Source organism: Magnolia sinica, chromosome 7 (genome assembly GCF_029962835.1).
Source record: "Magnolia sinica isolate HGM2019 chromosome 7, MsV1, whole genome shotgun sequence".
Taxonomy (NCBI): Eukaryota; Viridiplantae; Streptophyta; class Magnoliopsida; order Magnoliales; family Magnoliaceae; genus Magnolia; species Magnolia sinica.
Genome location: NC_080579.1, coordinates 14,795,239 through 14,810,039, shown reverse-complemented (window position 1 = coordinate 14,810,039; position 14,801 = coordinate 14,795,239). Strand labels below are relative to the sequence as shown.

The following is a 14,801-nucleotide window of genomic DNA, read 5'->3' as shown; positions in this document are numbered from 1 at the left end:
GATCCACGATATAAATATGATTGACACGCTCGTGGAAGATGAGCTCATCTTGACTACAATCTCCGATCCCTTAGAAGCATGCTTGGCTCACTTAATAAATTCTAATGATTATATGATTTGAGATATAGTTTATGCCTTATTAGATTCTACTTTGGTGCTTGAAACTAACCAATGGAGGCCATATTTTGAAAAGTTGCCCCTCACCAATTATAAGCCTTTACTGTCTAGCATTGAGGCACCGAAGATTGACCTAAAACCATTGGCATTTGATTTGAAGTACGTCTACTTAGGTTAAGATGATACATTTCCTGTGGTCGTTTCTTCATGTCTGGAAAAGGACCAAGAGTTTGAGTTGATTGAAGTACTCAAAGAACACAAATGAGCAATTAGATGGATGATTGCAAATCTCAAGGGAATAGACCCCTTGATTTATACTCACCGCATACACTTTGAAGAGAACGTAAAATCCACTCGGCAACCACAACGTCATTTAAATCCAGACATGAAGGAACTGGTAAGAGCTGAGGTGTTGAAACTATTAGATGTGGGTGTCATCTACCCCATATTCGATAGTCAATAGGTGAGACTTACTCAAGTGGTTCATAAGAAATCTGAAATCACTATTATCCCTAATGCGAATAGTGAACTCATCCCAACCAGAGTAACGACTGGTCGGAGGATGTGAGGATGTGCATCAATTATAGGAAGCTTAATATAATGATAAAGAAAGACCATTTTCCCTTACCATTTGTTGTTCAATCCTAGAGAGTTTGGTGGGTCATTCCTACTATTGCTTCTTTAGTGGCTATTTTGGATATAACCAAATAGAGATCGTCCTTGAGGACAAAGAGAAAATAGCCCTTTGGCACCTTTACTTACAAAAGGATGCCATTTGATCCTTGTAACACCCCCACCACATTCTAAAGATGCATGCTCAGCATATTCTTTGACATGGTGGGGCATTTTCTTAAAGTTTCTATGGGTATTATTTTTTTTTTTTAAAAAAATTTTTGGTTGTACATTCAATGAGTGCTTAGATCACTTAAAGTTGGTTTTAACCCAATGTGAAGGAAAGAACCATGTGCTCAACTGGGAGAAGTGTCATTTTATGGTTTAAAAAAGAGTTGTCCTTGGACATATCATCTCATCCAATGGAATTGAAGTAGACAAGGCTAAAATTGATTTAATTGCCAATTTACCATCACCCAAAAGCATATGTGATGTGCGATCCTTTTTAGGATACGCATGATTTACATGATGTTTATAAAGGACTTAATTTACTCATATCTCTCATCCTCAATGTGATCTCCTTTAAAAGGAAACACCATTTGAGTGTGGTGGGGATTGCCAAGAAGCTTTTATTAAGCTTAAAGGCATGTTGACAAGTGCACCTATCATGTAGCCATTGATTGGTTTATTCCCTTTAAAATCATGTGCGACAAAGAAACCACTCCAAAATTTCTATAGTGTGGTTTTTGTTGGCCAACCATGTTTAAGGACACTCATGTATTTCATAAATCATGTGAGTGATGCCAAAAGCTAGGGTAATGTCTCATAAAAATATGATGCCTTTGAACTTAATTTTAATCTTTAAAGCATTTGATTGTTGAAGCATTGATTTCATGGGACCATTTCTCCCGTCCTTTGGATACCTCTATATCCTCTTAGTTATTGACTATGTTTCAAAATGGGTGGAGGTTGTCTTTTGTAAAACCAATGATCACCGAATGATTCAATGTTTATTAAAAGAAAATATTTATCTAGATTTGAAACACCTAGAGATATTATTAGCGATTGAGGCTCTCACTTTTGTAATAGACATTTTGAAATCTTAATGGTAAAATATGGTATTACACACAAAGTGAGTACCCCGTATCATCTGTAAACAAGCAGTCAAGCCGAGATATCGAATAAAAAAATTAAACAAATCTTGGAGAAAACAATAAATCTTGATCGCAAGGATTGGTCTTTTCAACTAACCGATGCATTGGGCTTACTATACGACCTATAAATCCTCTATTGGTATGTCCCCCTTATAGACTCATTTATGGAAAATCTTGTCATTTGTTTGCGGATTTGGAATATAAAATATATTAGGCTATTAAGACATTCAACCTCAATCTAGAAAAAGATAGCTCATTACACAAACTCCAACTGAATGAATTAGAAGATATCCGGAATGAAGATTTTGAAAATTCTCGGATATACAAGTTAACTTATGAAGGTATTTCATGACAAGAATATCATTCCGAAATTTTTTGAACCAAACTAAAAAGTTCTCTTGTATATATAATTCACGATTACATCATTTTACCGGGTAAGTTGAGATCCAGATGGACCATCCCTTTCATTGTAAAATCTGTTTATCCTCATGAGGTCTTGAAAGTTAAAAATCCAGTAAATGGTAAAGCTTTTAAAATAAACGGACAACAATTGAAGCTGTTTTGTTGAGAAGTTCTCTCTAGAGAATGGGTCCATACCTTTGGTCCTGGGTTGGCCGAACATTTTTGCTACTTGCTCATTATGAATCCCATGAAATGCATTTCACAATTCAATTCACTCGTGCATCCAAACGTGCTTTGCTATGCATGTATGGCAGAAGCATCACGTCATAAAGCATTGCATTGCATGATGTTGAAATCACAAAGCATTGGATGTATAAGAGCACACTCAATCCAAACCATTTCATTGGTTTATAGTCTCCTTAATTCCACTGACGACACAGACGAACTTGCGAGTAAATAAACACAAACCACTAACACAAAAGACTAGTGAAATTGCAATTTATGACCACCATTCTATTGAACTACTATTGCAATTTGATTCCATAGTCCATCCAAACACGACCAGAAACTCTATTAAAACTCCGCCACTTCTGTCTCAAAGAAATAACGCCCCGACGGGCTGCCATTGGGCAGCAAAGCCAACATTACTGGTCCTTTAGCTCCCTCTTCAACAGTCATAGTCCCTGTATGCCAAGTGAGATCAGTATCGACAAACCCAGGATGCACGCAGTTTATGCACATGTCGGGGTACCTCTTGGCGAGGACCCTAGTGTAACCATTCAACACTGCCTTCGATATGCTATAAGCTGGGAGCATCATACACCATCCCTTCGCTTCAATCACATCATGTTTTAAGTCCTCTAGGAACCTTTGAAGTAGCGTCTCCAATCCCTCTTCCGTTAGATTATCTACGTTTGCTAGTTTGTTCCGTGTCTCTTCATTAGGAATCCTCTGGAGGCAAATGAAAACTGGTTAGTTCTTAAACATTGGGTTGTTTGGATGATGATCAGTAGATCAACGGTCTACATCCCCAAACGAAGGACCCCAAATGCACAAAACTAACAATAGTAAGAAATAGTAGATTGCTAAATTATGGGTGGGCCTGAGCTATTACCCATAGCTCGCTTCTGAGGGAAGAGACGTTCACTATCCTTGCGCCGAAAGTGGAACGTTGTAAGAGTGGGATGAGCGATTCGGTCACACGTTTGCAACCGTAGTAGTTGGTATCGAAGCATATTTCTGCAGCCTCGTAAGTCTGCTGAATCACTCCTTGGACCATATTGGTGGGCTTGGCCTTGCCTGAGAGCTGCATCGATTAGAAGTGATCAGAACCGTACATCTCAATCTCATAGAAATACGATGATTATGTGTTAGATAAGGTTTACCCAAGTCACGGGATCGATCTTTAAGGCTTTCAAGCCTTCGACGTCGACTATGACGCCCGTTGCTGCAGCATTGTTCACCTGTAATAAGATGATTGAGAAAGTAAGCAAGTAGGGTTGTAATTTGAATGGGCCCACCAAGACCAGGCCTGATTTTGGGCTTGATTTGAGATATTTGTGGGCCCGTGAGATGGGCCTGGACCTATTATCGATCCTGAGTCTCGACTGGTTTATGATCCCATGGTGGGATGTGGATTGCCAGGGATTCCTGCAGCCCTAAGTTCCGTGGGATCCACTGTGTTGTATTTGTTATGTTTAGGCCATTTGTGTTGCTATCTTATTTTAGAGCATGAGCGTAAACATGATAAGATCCAAGGCTCAAGTTGACTACACCAGCGAAAAGAGTGAGGATTGAAATCTTACCATTAAAAACTTCCCGAGGGCTACACTACTTTTGGATGAAGCTGATGTTTGTGTCTTCCATTCATCCAGGTCTGAGTCACCTTATGAATGGGTTGGATGGCAAACAAACATCATGGTGAGCCCTTGGAAGGTCAGTGGGCGTAATTATCCCCACTGTTTCCTGTTTTGTGGTCCGCTTGAGATTTGGATCTGCTTCCCATCACCTAAAAATAGCAGGTGAAACAGAAGGACGGCCTAGATATAACAAATACATCTTGGTGGGCACCCCACAGCTTAGGACTGAAGAATCTTTATCCAGCCGGGTGCTGCAGGCAGTCCGCGCCATCCATGTGGAGCCTCAGTCAGTGTTTTGGCATTCTTGCACACGTACATACAAATGGATGCTTGCATGCATGCATACATGGGAATGATCACATGCGTTTGAAGGCATGGTAATTACCATACATTCCAGCCGTGTGGGGTTCCGCCGAACGATAATCCAAGCCGTGCATCTGGTGAAACTAATCATCGGCAACGTACAACCCGAGAATCATCGCAACAAAAAACACAGGTGGGACACATCACTGGAAGCAATGTACAATCATGCCTACAGCCATACATTCAGTGTCGTGACCTATATAATTTTTTTTGAATGCCTTGATTCCTGGCATCCCTTAATACTTACCTGACGACTAGGTTCTATCACATACAAACAACACGGTGGACCCCTCATTCCATCTAGAGTTTTCTGAGGCTGGGCCTGGGCCTGATAGTTCTGGGCCATTTTGGGATTAGCCCAACCTCGAGCGTACGTTTTAGTTTGCGAGCTGGGCTTGGACAGATCCCAATGGTCCAACATATCAGGCTCCTAATAAACAAAATCAAAGGTTGTTAATCTTACCTAGAGTTATGTATTTTACTTACCAAGATATCAAGTCTACCAAATTCTGTTTGTATAAATTGTGCTAGTGAGGCAACACTATCAGGATCACGAACATCCAACTGATGAAAAATCACGTGGCCTGTAATCGATGCCATTGCTTCAATCCCTCTCTTCTCATCTCGGGCCGTCAATACGACCGTAGCACCTTGGCGGGCGAGCTGGCGAACAGTCTCGAGCCCGATTCCTTTGTTGGCCCCAGTGACCACTGCAATCCTATAAAGACAAAAAATGCCACTATCAGAACTTGTAGGCTTACTATGAAAATGGAAACAGATTGGATCGTGTTTCAAATGAAATAGAAATATAAAAATTCACTTCTCTTCAGTTTTGCTGCTGTTGTTGTTGATGCTCATCTTTTTTGCTGTTTGGGAAAGAGAAGGAGAATTCAGCTTTAAACTCCTAAATTGTGATGTGCGCCTGCCGTTTGGATGTCTAAAAAATGGAAGCGGATTGGCTGGTGTACCACATACACGCAACATAGCTGGTGTGTTGACATCACCAAGTTCTCTGGTTCCCATCATGAGGTATGAGTTATGTCCAAACCGTCCGTCCATTTGGTGAGCTAGTTGTAAAGGTTGTGCTGAAAATTAAAACATATCTAAAAATCAATTGGACAACACTGTAAAAAGCAGTAGAGGATTGAACGCCTGCCATTGAAACCCTTCTAAGTCATAAATTTTTTGGATCAATATCATATTTATTTTTCTTCTTCATCCAAATCTATGTGACCTTATGATGACCTTATGAACAAATTAGATGGAAAGTAAAATTTATGGTGGACCCTATAAATGTTTTAACTGTGAGAATCATTGTCCCAACTGCTATCTTTGGTATTGTCCCTGCTATTTGTGGTGTCCTTCACTCAGTCTACCACTTAAGCTATGGATCAGGGTGTACCTTGTAAATTATTTATTTTTGGGATAAAGGTCTAAAATGATTCCGCCAAATAGATCAACAATGTAGATATGATAAATACATCATTTTAGGGCCACCAACTTTGATCTCCTTTGAACCGTTCATGAACCTGTGAGTTGGATTAGCCAAGTAGGTTGCTGGTGTGTGATGCACCAGCCACCTGTTTTTCTGCGTTCTTATTAGCTCACGTCATCATAGATATTGTCAACTGCACTGCTGCTGCCGATGATCTTGCCCAGTTACATTGTAATAAACAGGTTTTCCGATACGTGGCAATGCAGAGGATCCGATGCTCCTAAAAAATAGGATTGTTTATAAGGCGAGCGCTGACAAGAAATGGGCGTGTTTGGATATCCCAAAAATATTAGAAGCTGCTTTGATACTCGGGCTGTGTGTGATGGATGTAACATTTAGAAACTGCATACGTAGACTCATGGGCCCCACTTAAAGATGTACCATGGACTGAAAATTATGCTTATTTGACTACCTGACTAACGGATTGATGGGCATTTATTGGACAGATATCAAAACCTCCAACGGTCCTATTTCAACCCTTTGGTTTCGGTAACTGTTGCTGCGTGTACATTTTTTAAGGGCCTGCGTATTAAGCACCATACTCTGCCAGAGTATCAAATAATTCACCTAATTGTAGTGCAGATTGGACGGTCTGATCCCTCCTTATAATACCTTTTTCTTAATGGCCATTGATTTCCAAGGCATGGGTGAGATGGTTAGGAACGCCTGATATAGATGATTCTTTAGAAGCATGGCCAATCCGCCATCGGGTCTGATAAATAAATGGTACAAATTATTTTTCAATTTACTTTGCGATTAACGATTTTGACCATCCATTTCATGGACTATTGATAGGATGGTTAGATGGTGTAAGTTTTCTCTGGTGGGCCTTAAAATGGGTGATAGGAGTAATGCATGGTTAAGATTGATCGATTAGACTGTCCAAGTGCCCCATTGCAACTGAGAGTACTATAACTGACAGTGCTCCACTGGAGCATTTCTCATTACTACTATATAATATTATATTAGTGAGAATCATGGAAGATGTGATAGCTATGACATTTGTTTTTTATTAATATTTAATGCCCACTGCCTGTTTTTCCGTCGAGCGGATGGACGCGGATTGCGTCCTACCCCCGTCCGGACGGTAATCCGTCCGGGCAGGGCTATGTGGGGCCCACCTTGATGTAAGTATTTTATCCACGCCGTTCATAATTTTTTCAGATCATTTCAATTTATGATACTAAAACTTAGTAAGGTCCACAGCTCCAGTGGACCACACCAAAGGAAGCTGCAGTGATAATGACACCACCGTTGAAACCTTTCTAAGGACCACCGTGATGTTTTTTTACCATCCAACCTATTCATAAGGTCATGTAAACACGGAAGAAGTGAAAACATAAATATCTGCTTGATCTGAGACTTCTCCAGCTCCTAAGAATATTTAATGGTGGATGTTCAATCCCCACTTTGTGGTCCACTTAAACCTTTTACCTGCCTCATTTTTTGGATCAAATATTAAAATGATCTGATAAAAACAATGAACAGTGTGGATAAAACTCTTACATCATAGTGGACCCCACAGAGCCCTGCAGACGCAATCCGCGTCCGGAGTGGATAACGTGAGACCCCGGTCCACCGAGACAGGTGGGACCCCTGACCGTGTGGCTCACAGTGATATACCTTAATTCTACACTGTCCAACCATTTTCAAAGCTCATTTTAGTGCATGATCCCAAAAATGAAGCATGCTCAAATATTAGGTGGACCATACCAAAGGAAACAGTCTTGATTGAATTGCCACCATTAAAAACTTCATTGAGTCCACCGGAGTGCTTATTTGACATCCAACCTGTTAATAAGCTCACAAAGACGTATACGAAGATACCACACAATGACACAAATAACATCTTGATCCAAAGCCAGTAGCCCATAAGAAGTCTTTAATGGTCAGTCACTACTATGGTCTATTTGAGATTTGAATCTGCTTCATATTTTGGATCATACCTTAAAATGAGTTTTTTGGATACAGTTGGACGGTGTGGATGTAGTCACATACATCAAGGAGGGCCCACAATCAAGAGTAGCCCCACTTTCTGCACAACACATTTTTCCAGATCATTTTAGATCATTTTAGGGCATGAGTTAAAAAAATACACCAACCAAATTTCAAACGGACCACACCATGAGAAAACAGTTGTGATTGAACTCCCACCATTAACACCCAGATCCGTAGCTCAACTGGCAGACTGAGGGGAGATACCTCGTTTCAACACTTGAGGTCTTGGTATCGATCCCTAGTGGGGTTGGCTAACATGGAGTGTGTGTAATGACATGGGTGTGTGCTAACAAGCTAACCGAAGAAAACAAAAAAAATAAATCCCACCATTAAAAACTTCGTAGGGTCCACTATAATATTTATCTGCCATCCAATCTGTTGATTAGGTTACACAGACATGATGAAGGTCAAACACAAATATCAGCATCCTCCATAACTTTGGTGGCCCCTAAGAAGTCTTTAACGGTGAGTGTTCTATCATCACATTTTCCTCTGGTGTGGTCCACATGAGATTTGGATCTGCCTCATTTTGATCTGGAAAAATATATGAACAACATGGATAAAACCCATACATCATGGTGGGGTTACCAAGCACTCAGTCCACTAGCCAGTGGACCATTTACAGCGTAGTATTCAATCGGCATCCAATTGCTAATGTAAGAGTTCGGATAATCATACAGAATGAAAGATAAAAGAAGTGTACCTGCATGAGCCATGGATTCTGGTTGTGGGAAACTCACGGCAGAAAATGATAATGCCTCTGCCTTCCGCTTCCTCTCACCGCTTGAAAGAAGGGAGCAAGGCTACTCTCTTAAAAGGGTAGGATACTCCGGGACGTAAGCAGATTGGCTGATGTACCTCACACCAGCTATACAGATGCTTTATTGATGTAAGCAAGTTCTGTGGGTCTCATCATGAGCTATGTGTTATATCCAAACCGCCCATTCATTTTATGATCTCGTATTAAGGCTTAAGCCGAAAAATAAGATAGATATAAAGATCAAGTGGACCACACTGAAAAAAGCAGTGGGAGATTGAACGTCTACCATTGAAACCCTTATGGGGTTCACAGAAGTTTCGGATCAATATGAAAATTTTTTTATCCTCTTCATTCATGTATTTTTGACCTTATTAAGGTATTGGATGAAAAATAAACGTCATGGTGGGCTCTACAAATTTTTTAACGTGAAAATCATCATCCTAGCTGCTATTTTTGGTGTGGCCCATTTTAGCTTTGGATATGATTTGTGTTTTTTATAGTGATCTAATATAATCTCGAGAAATGGATGAACGGCGTGGATATAATAAATACATCATTGTTGGGCCCGTTTAACTTTAATCTCCTTTGAACCGTTCGTACAACACGCAGCTGGAGGAGCGTCAGCGCTCGTCTACGCGCGACAAGTATCTACATCAGCCATATAGCTGGTGTGTGGTACATCAGCCAATCCGCTTCCCAAGAAAATGCCACGGGTGGCCCACAACTCCAGCAATCCACGCTCGGAAACGATTCCAATAATGGGTCAGGTCTGCGTGGTAGGCTACGGTGACTCCCACATTTATTACCATTATCACGTTCTTCATGGAGTGGGACATCTTCTATATATATATATATATATATATATATATATATATATATATATATATATATATAGAGTCATGCTCGCCTGCGCACCTACACACGTGTGCACCATTGCACACGTGTCATAGGTGTCTAATCTGAACGGTCCATGTGATGCGGAATCCCATAAAACCTCACGTGACAAATTTTCACCCTGATCTAATATTCTAGTGGGCCATAGCAAAGAGAAATGCAAATCAAGGGAGGAAAGTTTTCATTTTTCATGGCCCATCAAAGTTTTAGATCAAAGTAAAACTTGGGCCTGGAGGGTTCCAGGAGGTGTTGCTTTACATTAACGGTTTAGATTTTGGATCCACATCAGGTATGATAGGTTCTCAAAAAAGTTTGCATGTAGTACGTACGAAACTGATTCACAGGTGAGCGTTTCCGTGTGTGTGTATATGTGGGAAATGGTACCATGAGGTCTATGTCATATGAATTTCCTATGAGGTCGAGCTGTGTGGGTGTCACTGAAATGTGTGTCAAATATTAACACTGCATTTGATGGGTCATTTTTAGGTTATACAATATCCAAAAAACAGCCACGCACGAAGCTTAACAGGACCATGACATCGAAAACTATGTGAAGACATACTTAAAATTTATAAAAGTAGTTGGTATTATCCATTGGAGTTGTAGATGCAGCTGAAACTTGGTCTGATCCTTCATCCAAGTGGGACACATAATGGATGGTTTGGATTTATGAATCACATCTTGGTGGGCACAATAAATTATTACAAATATTTTAATGGGAGAGTAACTCCGCTCAAATGTTATATGTGGTGTGGCTCACCTAAGTCATAGATTGACTTGAATTTTAAGCCTGTGACCCACACTGGAATGGTGTATCTAACTGATGGGGTAGATGATTTACACACATCATAGTGGAGCCCACACAATTCGAGCTGATGAGAAGTTCCCATGATGTTTTATATATATATATATATATATATATATATATATATATATATATATATATATCGAGAGAGAGAGAGAGAGAGAGAGAGAGAGAGAGAGAGAGAGATATGATCACTGATCACTTGCGCGCCTACCATCTTTGGTGAACTCGTGTAGACCTTTCAACACATGTTATACGTAAGGGTGGCTAACAGTGAAGTGTCAGCTGACAGTGGGGTGTACTAACAAGCTAACCAAAAAAAAAAAAAAAAAGTTATAGGTACAAAATCTAACTGTTTATATGCGAAAAAGTTATAGGTACAAAATCCAACTGTCCATATAATGCGGCACCTCATGAAACCTTCACAAGGTGCAGCGATGGGAGAGTCAAATAAAGGGAGAAGTAGTTTCCTTTGGTATGACCCCAGAGCCTTGGACCAAATCCTAGCCTGGTGTACAGTCCTAGTATCAGGTGACAAGCTCTTACCATGTTAATTAAAATTTTGGTGATGAGCCCGTACATTTGATCTGATTTGATTATTTGTATTCGGCATCGGTGATGAGTCCTTATCATGTTGATTATCTTTAGGTGACGAGGCCCTACTGTTGGAATTATTATTCATATTAGATATTTGGATAAAGGAACACTGACGATGAACCATGTGATCTGATTTATTTAACTTGTGATATAATTGTGACATCATAGCATCCTCAATATAGTTGTATATGTAAATGGATTAATAAGGGCTTAGTGAAAACATGTATATCATGTCACTTACGGGTAATGTTGGTGATGACCCACATTACTGTCTGTTCAGAAATGCATCGTGGATAATATCTGTGACAAGCTATATTATAGTCAGTTTGGATATTTTTGCAATTAATTTTAGTGACAAGTTAGATCACTGTCGGTTCAAATTACTCTTGGGACATGCATTCACACATCATGACATACATGCATTTAATTAAATAGAATAAGATATTGCTTGCTATGTTGTGCCATCACTACTTGTACTTGATTGTATTGATATTGTGAGTAACTTAGAGAAATGCTAACACTGAATTGGCCACTCACTCTCTCTTGGAACGATGTTTTCAAATACCACCCAGATATCATTGGTGCAGATACTATTGAGGCTGGGGTCTTAGACAAGGCTTATGTAGATTCAGTAGAGGAAGTGTAGTACTTTCAGATCTTCGATGGGCAAGCTGTAACATCCCCGATTTCCATAGCCCGAGTTCGTACTCGAGCCTGAGGGAATCGGGTGTTATCAATGTAGGGAGTGGGTGTCACGAGGACTACCCTAGGTTTCCTCCTATCTAAATCATATCCAACTACACACATAATGGCATCCATTCACAAGAATAAAATTAACTTGTCTATCTTCTTCCATAAATTAAATAAATAGTCAATGCTCTCACAATGGGAGCCTATTACGAAATCTAATCGTAGCGGAAATGTAAACAGAACTAAATCATATTCTTTTATTTGGCATAGTCTTCCTCAGAACGGTGATTCTCTAGGTCTTCACTTTGGTCATCACCTGCATTATCTATATAGTTGGAGAGGGTCAACGCCCTACTCATAGTGATGGTTATTCTGTTTTATCTGTCAATAGTGTTGAACCCAACACCACCTTATCCTAGTTCTATTATTTAGAACATCATCAGTGTTAGGCTAAGCTCGTACTCATACTAATATTATTCCTAATTAAATCGAGTGGAATTCTTGGTTGAGGTTTGACTTGTGCTATCCTCGACCGGGCCTTATTGTCTTTGTGGAAAATCTCCATCACCACTGCAGGGTAATAAAACAAAAATCTGAAAGTTTCGAAGGGGAGATTGGATTTGAACCTGACGTGAACCTCCTCCTTCCTTGCTGTTGGTGGCGGCTGGAATCGCTGAACCTGGATTCAGCGAAACTTCAGCAAGGCCGACCGTTCTTCCCCTGCCTTACGGATCTTTCTCCCATTCTCTCTCTCTCTCTCTCTCTCTCTCCCCCCCCCTTTCTTCTTACAGTATCTCCTCCAGACGCTGGACAGAACACCTATTTATAGGGTGTTTTGCATCTTATAGACCCTTCCTGCGATGTCTTTCGCAGGCCTAGTTTCTTTTACGCAGCCCTGTTCTTGTGCGGTGAAAACGCGGAGAATGCTTGCATTCGATCTGGGTTTGGAGTGGATGACCATCCAGTCCTACCAATTCGACTTCTTGGGAATGGTCGAATCTACTTTGCAGGGGTTTGGATGGTTTGGATCGGCATTTCGATCCATGGGTGGTTCGTCCATCATGCTGGAGCGTCCGAGTCGCTCGAATTGTTTGTTTCTTGCATATTGCCGGTTTCACGTCTCAGTGGGGTTCGTATTCTTTGGTGCTTGTGGAATCCACTCCTTCCATCAGCTTCGTGGCGAGATCTAGGTTTGGGATGGGATCTTTTGGTTTACAATCGGTGTGGCCCACCTGGTTGATTGTACAATGATGGTTCAGGCATCTAGCAAGGTAGAGGGTGATCTCCGGCGTGTCCTTGACTAAGCATACTTGGGTCTTGATCGAACCCTTCATCCGTTCGAATGGACGGTTTAGATCAAGCTTCCAAGTCGAGATGGTGGCCCACAGAAGCCGCTCGCAACTCCTTGTTTAAATCTTTCGCCGCGGGAATTGCGAGAAGAAGGATTTCCTTCTTCGGTTCCTGGATTCTGCGGGTCAAACTAGGTTTGACCGTCTTCCTGGCTCGGTACACCGTAGGTGTATTCCTGCTGTGTACAACTGTCACATGAAGTGGGGCCCACTTTGATGGTTCAAGGGATCCTTTCCGTTGATTCTCCTTGTTGGCTCATGATACGGTCCATCCTAAAGGCTGGGTTAATTTTAAGGTTCTAAGCGGCCTGTGTTCCTAAGAAGTGGAGTAGTTTTACAATTATGTTATTCTTTATAAGTTGTTCACGGCTTCTTAACACCCGGTATTGAAAAGTTCGGGATGTTACAATCTACCCCTCTTAAAGAAAATTTCATCCCCGAAATTTAATACTTTTTATTATGAACGGAAGTGGGGGTCTTATTTTACGTTATTCCCAGGTATTCGTTAATGCACATTTATACCTAACCGGACATGTCTAACTATAAGACTGGAATTTATTTCAATAGAAAGTCTTATCCTTACCTTTGGTCTTTGGAGAAAAGTTTGGGATACTTTTCCTTCATTTCGTCCTCGCGTTCTCATGTGGTTTCTTCTCTGGCATGATGTGACCATAAAACCTTTACCCGTGGAATTACTTTTATCCGAAGGATTTGTTCCTTGTGATCGAGAATTGGTACGGGTTCTTCCATGTAGGTGGCATTATCCCTTAGTTCTATTTGTTCCTAGCTGATGACGTGGGATGGGTCTAGTTTGTACTTCTTCAGCATGGAGACATGGAAGACATTATGAACATTGGCAGCTAAGGGGGGCAACGCAAGACTGTAGGCTACCTCATCTATTCTTTTTAATATTTCGAATTGGCTAATGTACTGAGGCCTGAGCTTTCCCTTTTTACCGAAACGCATCATGCCTTTCATAAGGGATACTTTCAGGAATATATGGTCTCCCTCTGCAAATTCGAGTGCGCGACGTCGAATGTCTGCATAACTTTTCTGTCTGTTCTATGTGGCTTTAAGGCGTTTAGTTATTATCTCGATCTTTTCGGAGGTGACCTGGATGACTTCGGGTCCCAGGACACCTTTCTCTCCCACTTCTGCCCAACAATATGGTATTCGGCAAGGCCGTCCGTAAAGGGCCTCAAATGGAGCCATGCCGATGCTAGCATGGAAGCTATTGTTGTAGGCGAATTCCACAAGGTGAAGGCAGTGGTCCCAACTGCCCTTAAAGTCTAGGACACGGGCTCTCAGATGTCTTCCAGTACTTGATTTACTCTTTCTGTTTGCCCGTCGGTCTAAGGGTAGAATGCTGTGCTATGATTAAAGGTAGTCCCTAGTGCGACCTGGAGCTTATTCCAAATATTCGATGTGAAGCAAGAGTCTTTGTCGGATATGATCGTGGCCGAGATCCCATGCAATCGGACCACATTTCTTATGTAAGTTTCTGCCAATTCATTCATTGAAGCAGTGATTCGTATGGGAATGAATTAGGCAGATTTAGTTAATCGATCCACAATCACCCATATTGAGTCGTGGTTCCTTCTTATTTTGGGAAGTCCTACTATGAAGTCCATGGATATGGAGTCCCACTTCCAAAGGGAAATTTTGAGGGGCTATAAGAGTCTCGCTGGTCTTTGGTGATCCGCTTT

At 40.9% G+C, this 14,801-nt stretch overlaps 1 protein-coding gene across 2 annotated transcripts in view; it reads right to left on the bottom strand.

Annotated features, from left to right (window-relative positions):
• Positions 1–8,783, bottom strand: part of LOC131251118 ((+)-neomenthol dehydrogenase-like) — a 45,976-nt gene extending 37,193 nt beyond the window's left edge. Inside the window, exons 1-6 of one of the 2 annotated variants that reach the window (XM_058251637.1) lie at positions 8,704–8,783; positions 5,328–5,592; positions 4,994–5,225; positions 3,671–3,748; positions 3,400–3,591; positions 2,704–3,236 (exon numbers count right to left, since the gene is read on the bottom strand). In XM_058251637.1, the coding sequence (XP_058107620.1) occupies positions 2,859–3,236; positions 3,400–3,591; positions 3,671–3,748; positions 4,994–5,225; positions 5,328–5,592; positions 8,704–8,716 (1,158 nt within the window). In that variant the 5' untranslated portion in view covers positions 8,717–8,783 and the 3' untranslated portion in view covers positions 2,704–2,858. Of the gene's footprint in view, positions 1–2,703; positions 3,237–3,399; positions 3,592–3,670; positions 3,749–4,993; positions 5,226–5,327; positions 5,593–8,703 lie in introns of those variants that run through there. The other variant, XM_058251636.1, reaches the window with a different exon arrangement.
• Positions 8,784–14,801: the final 6,018 nt, after the last annotated feature.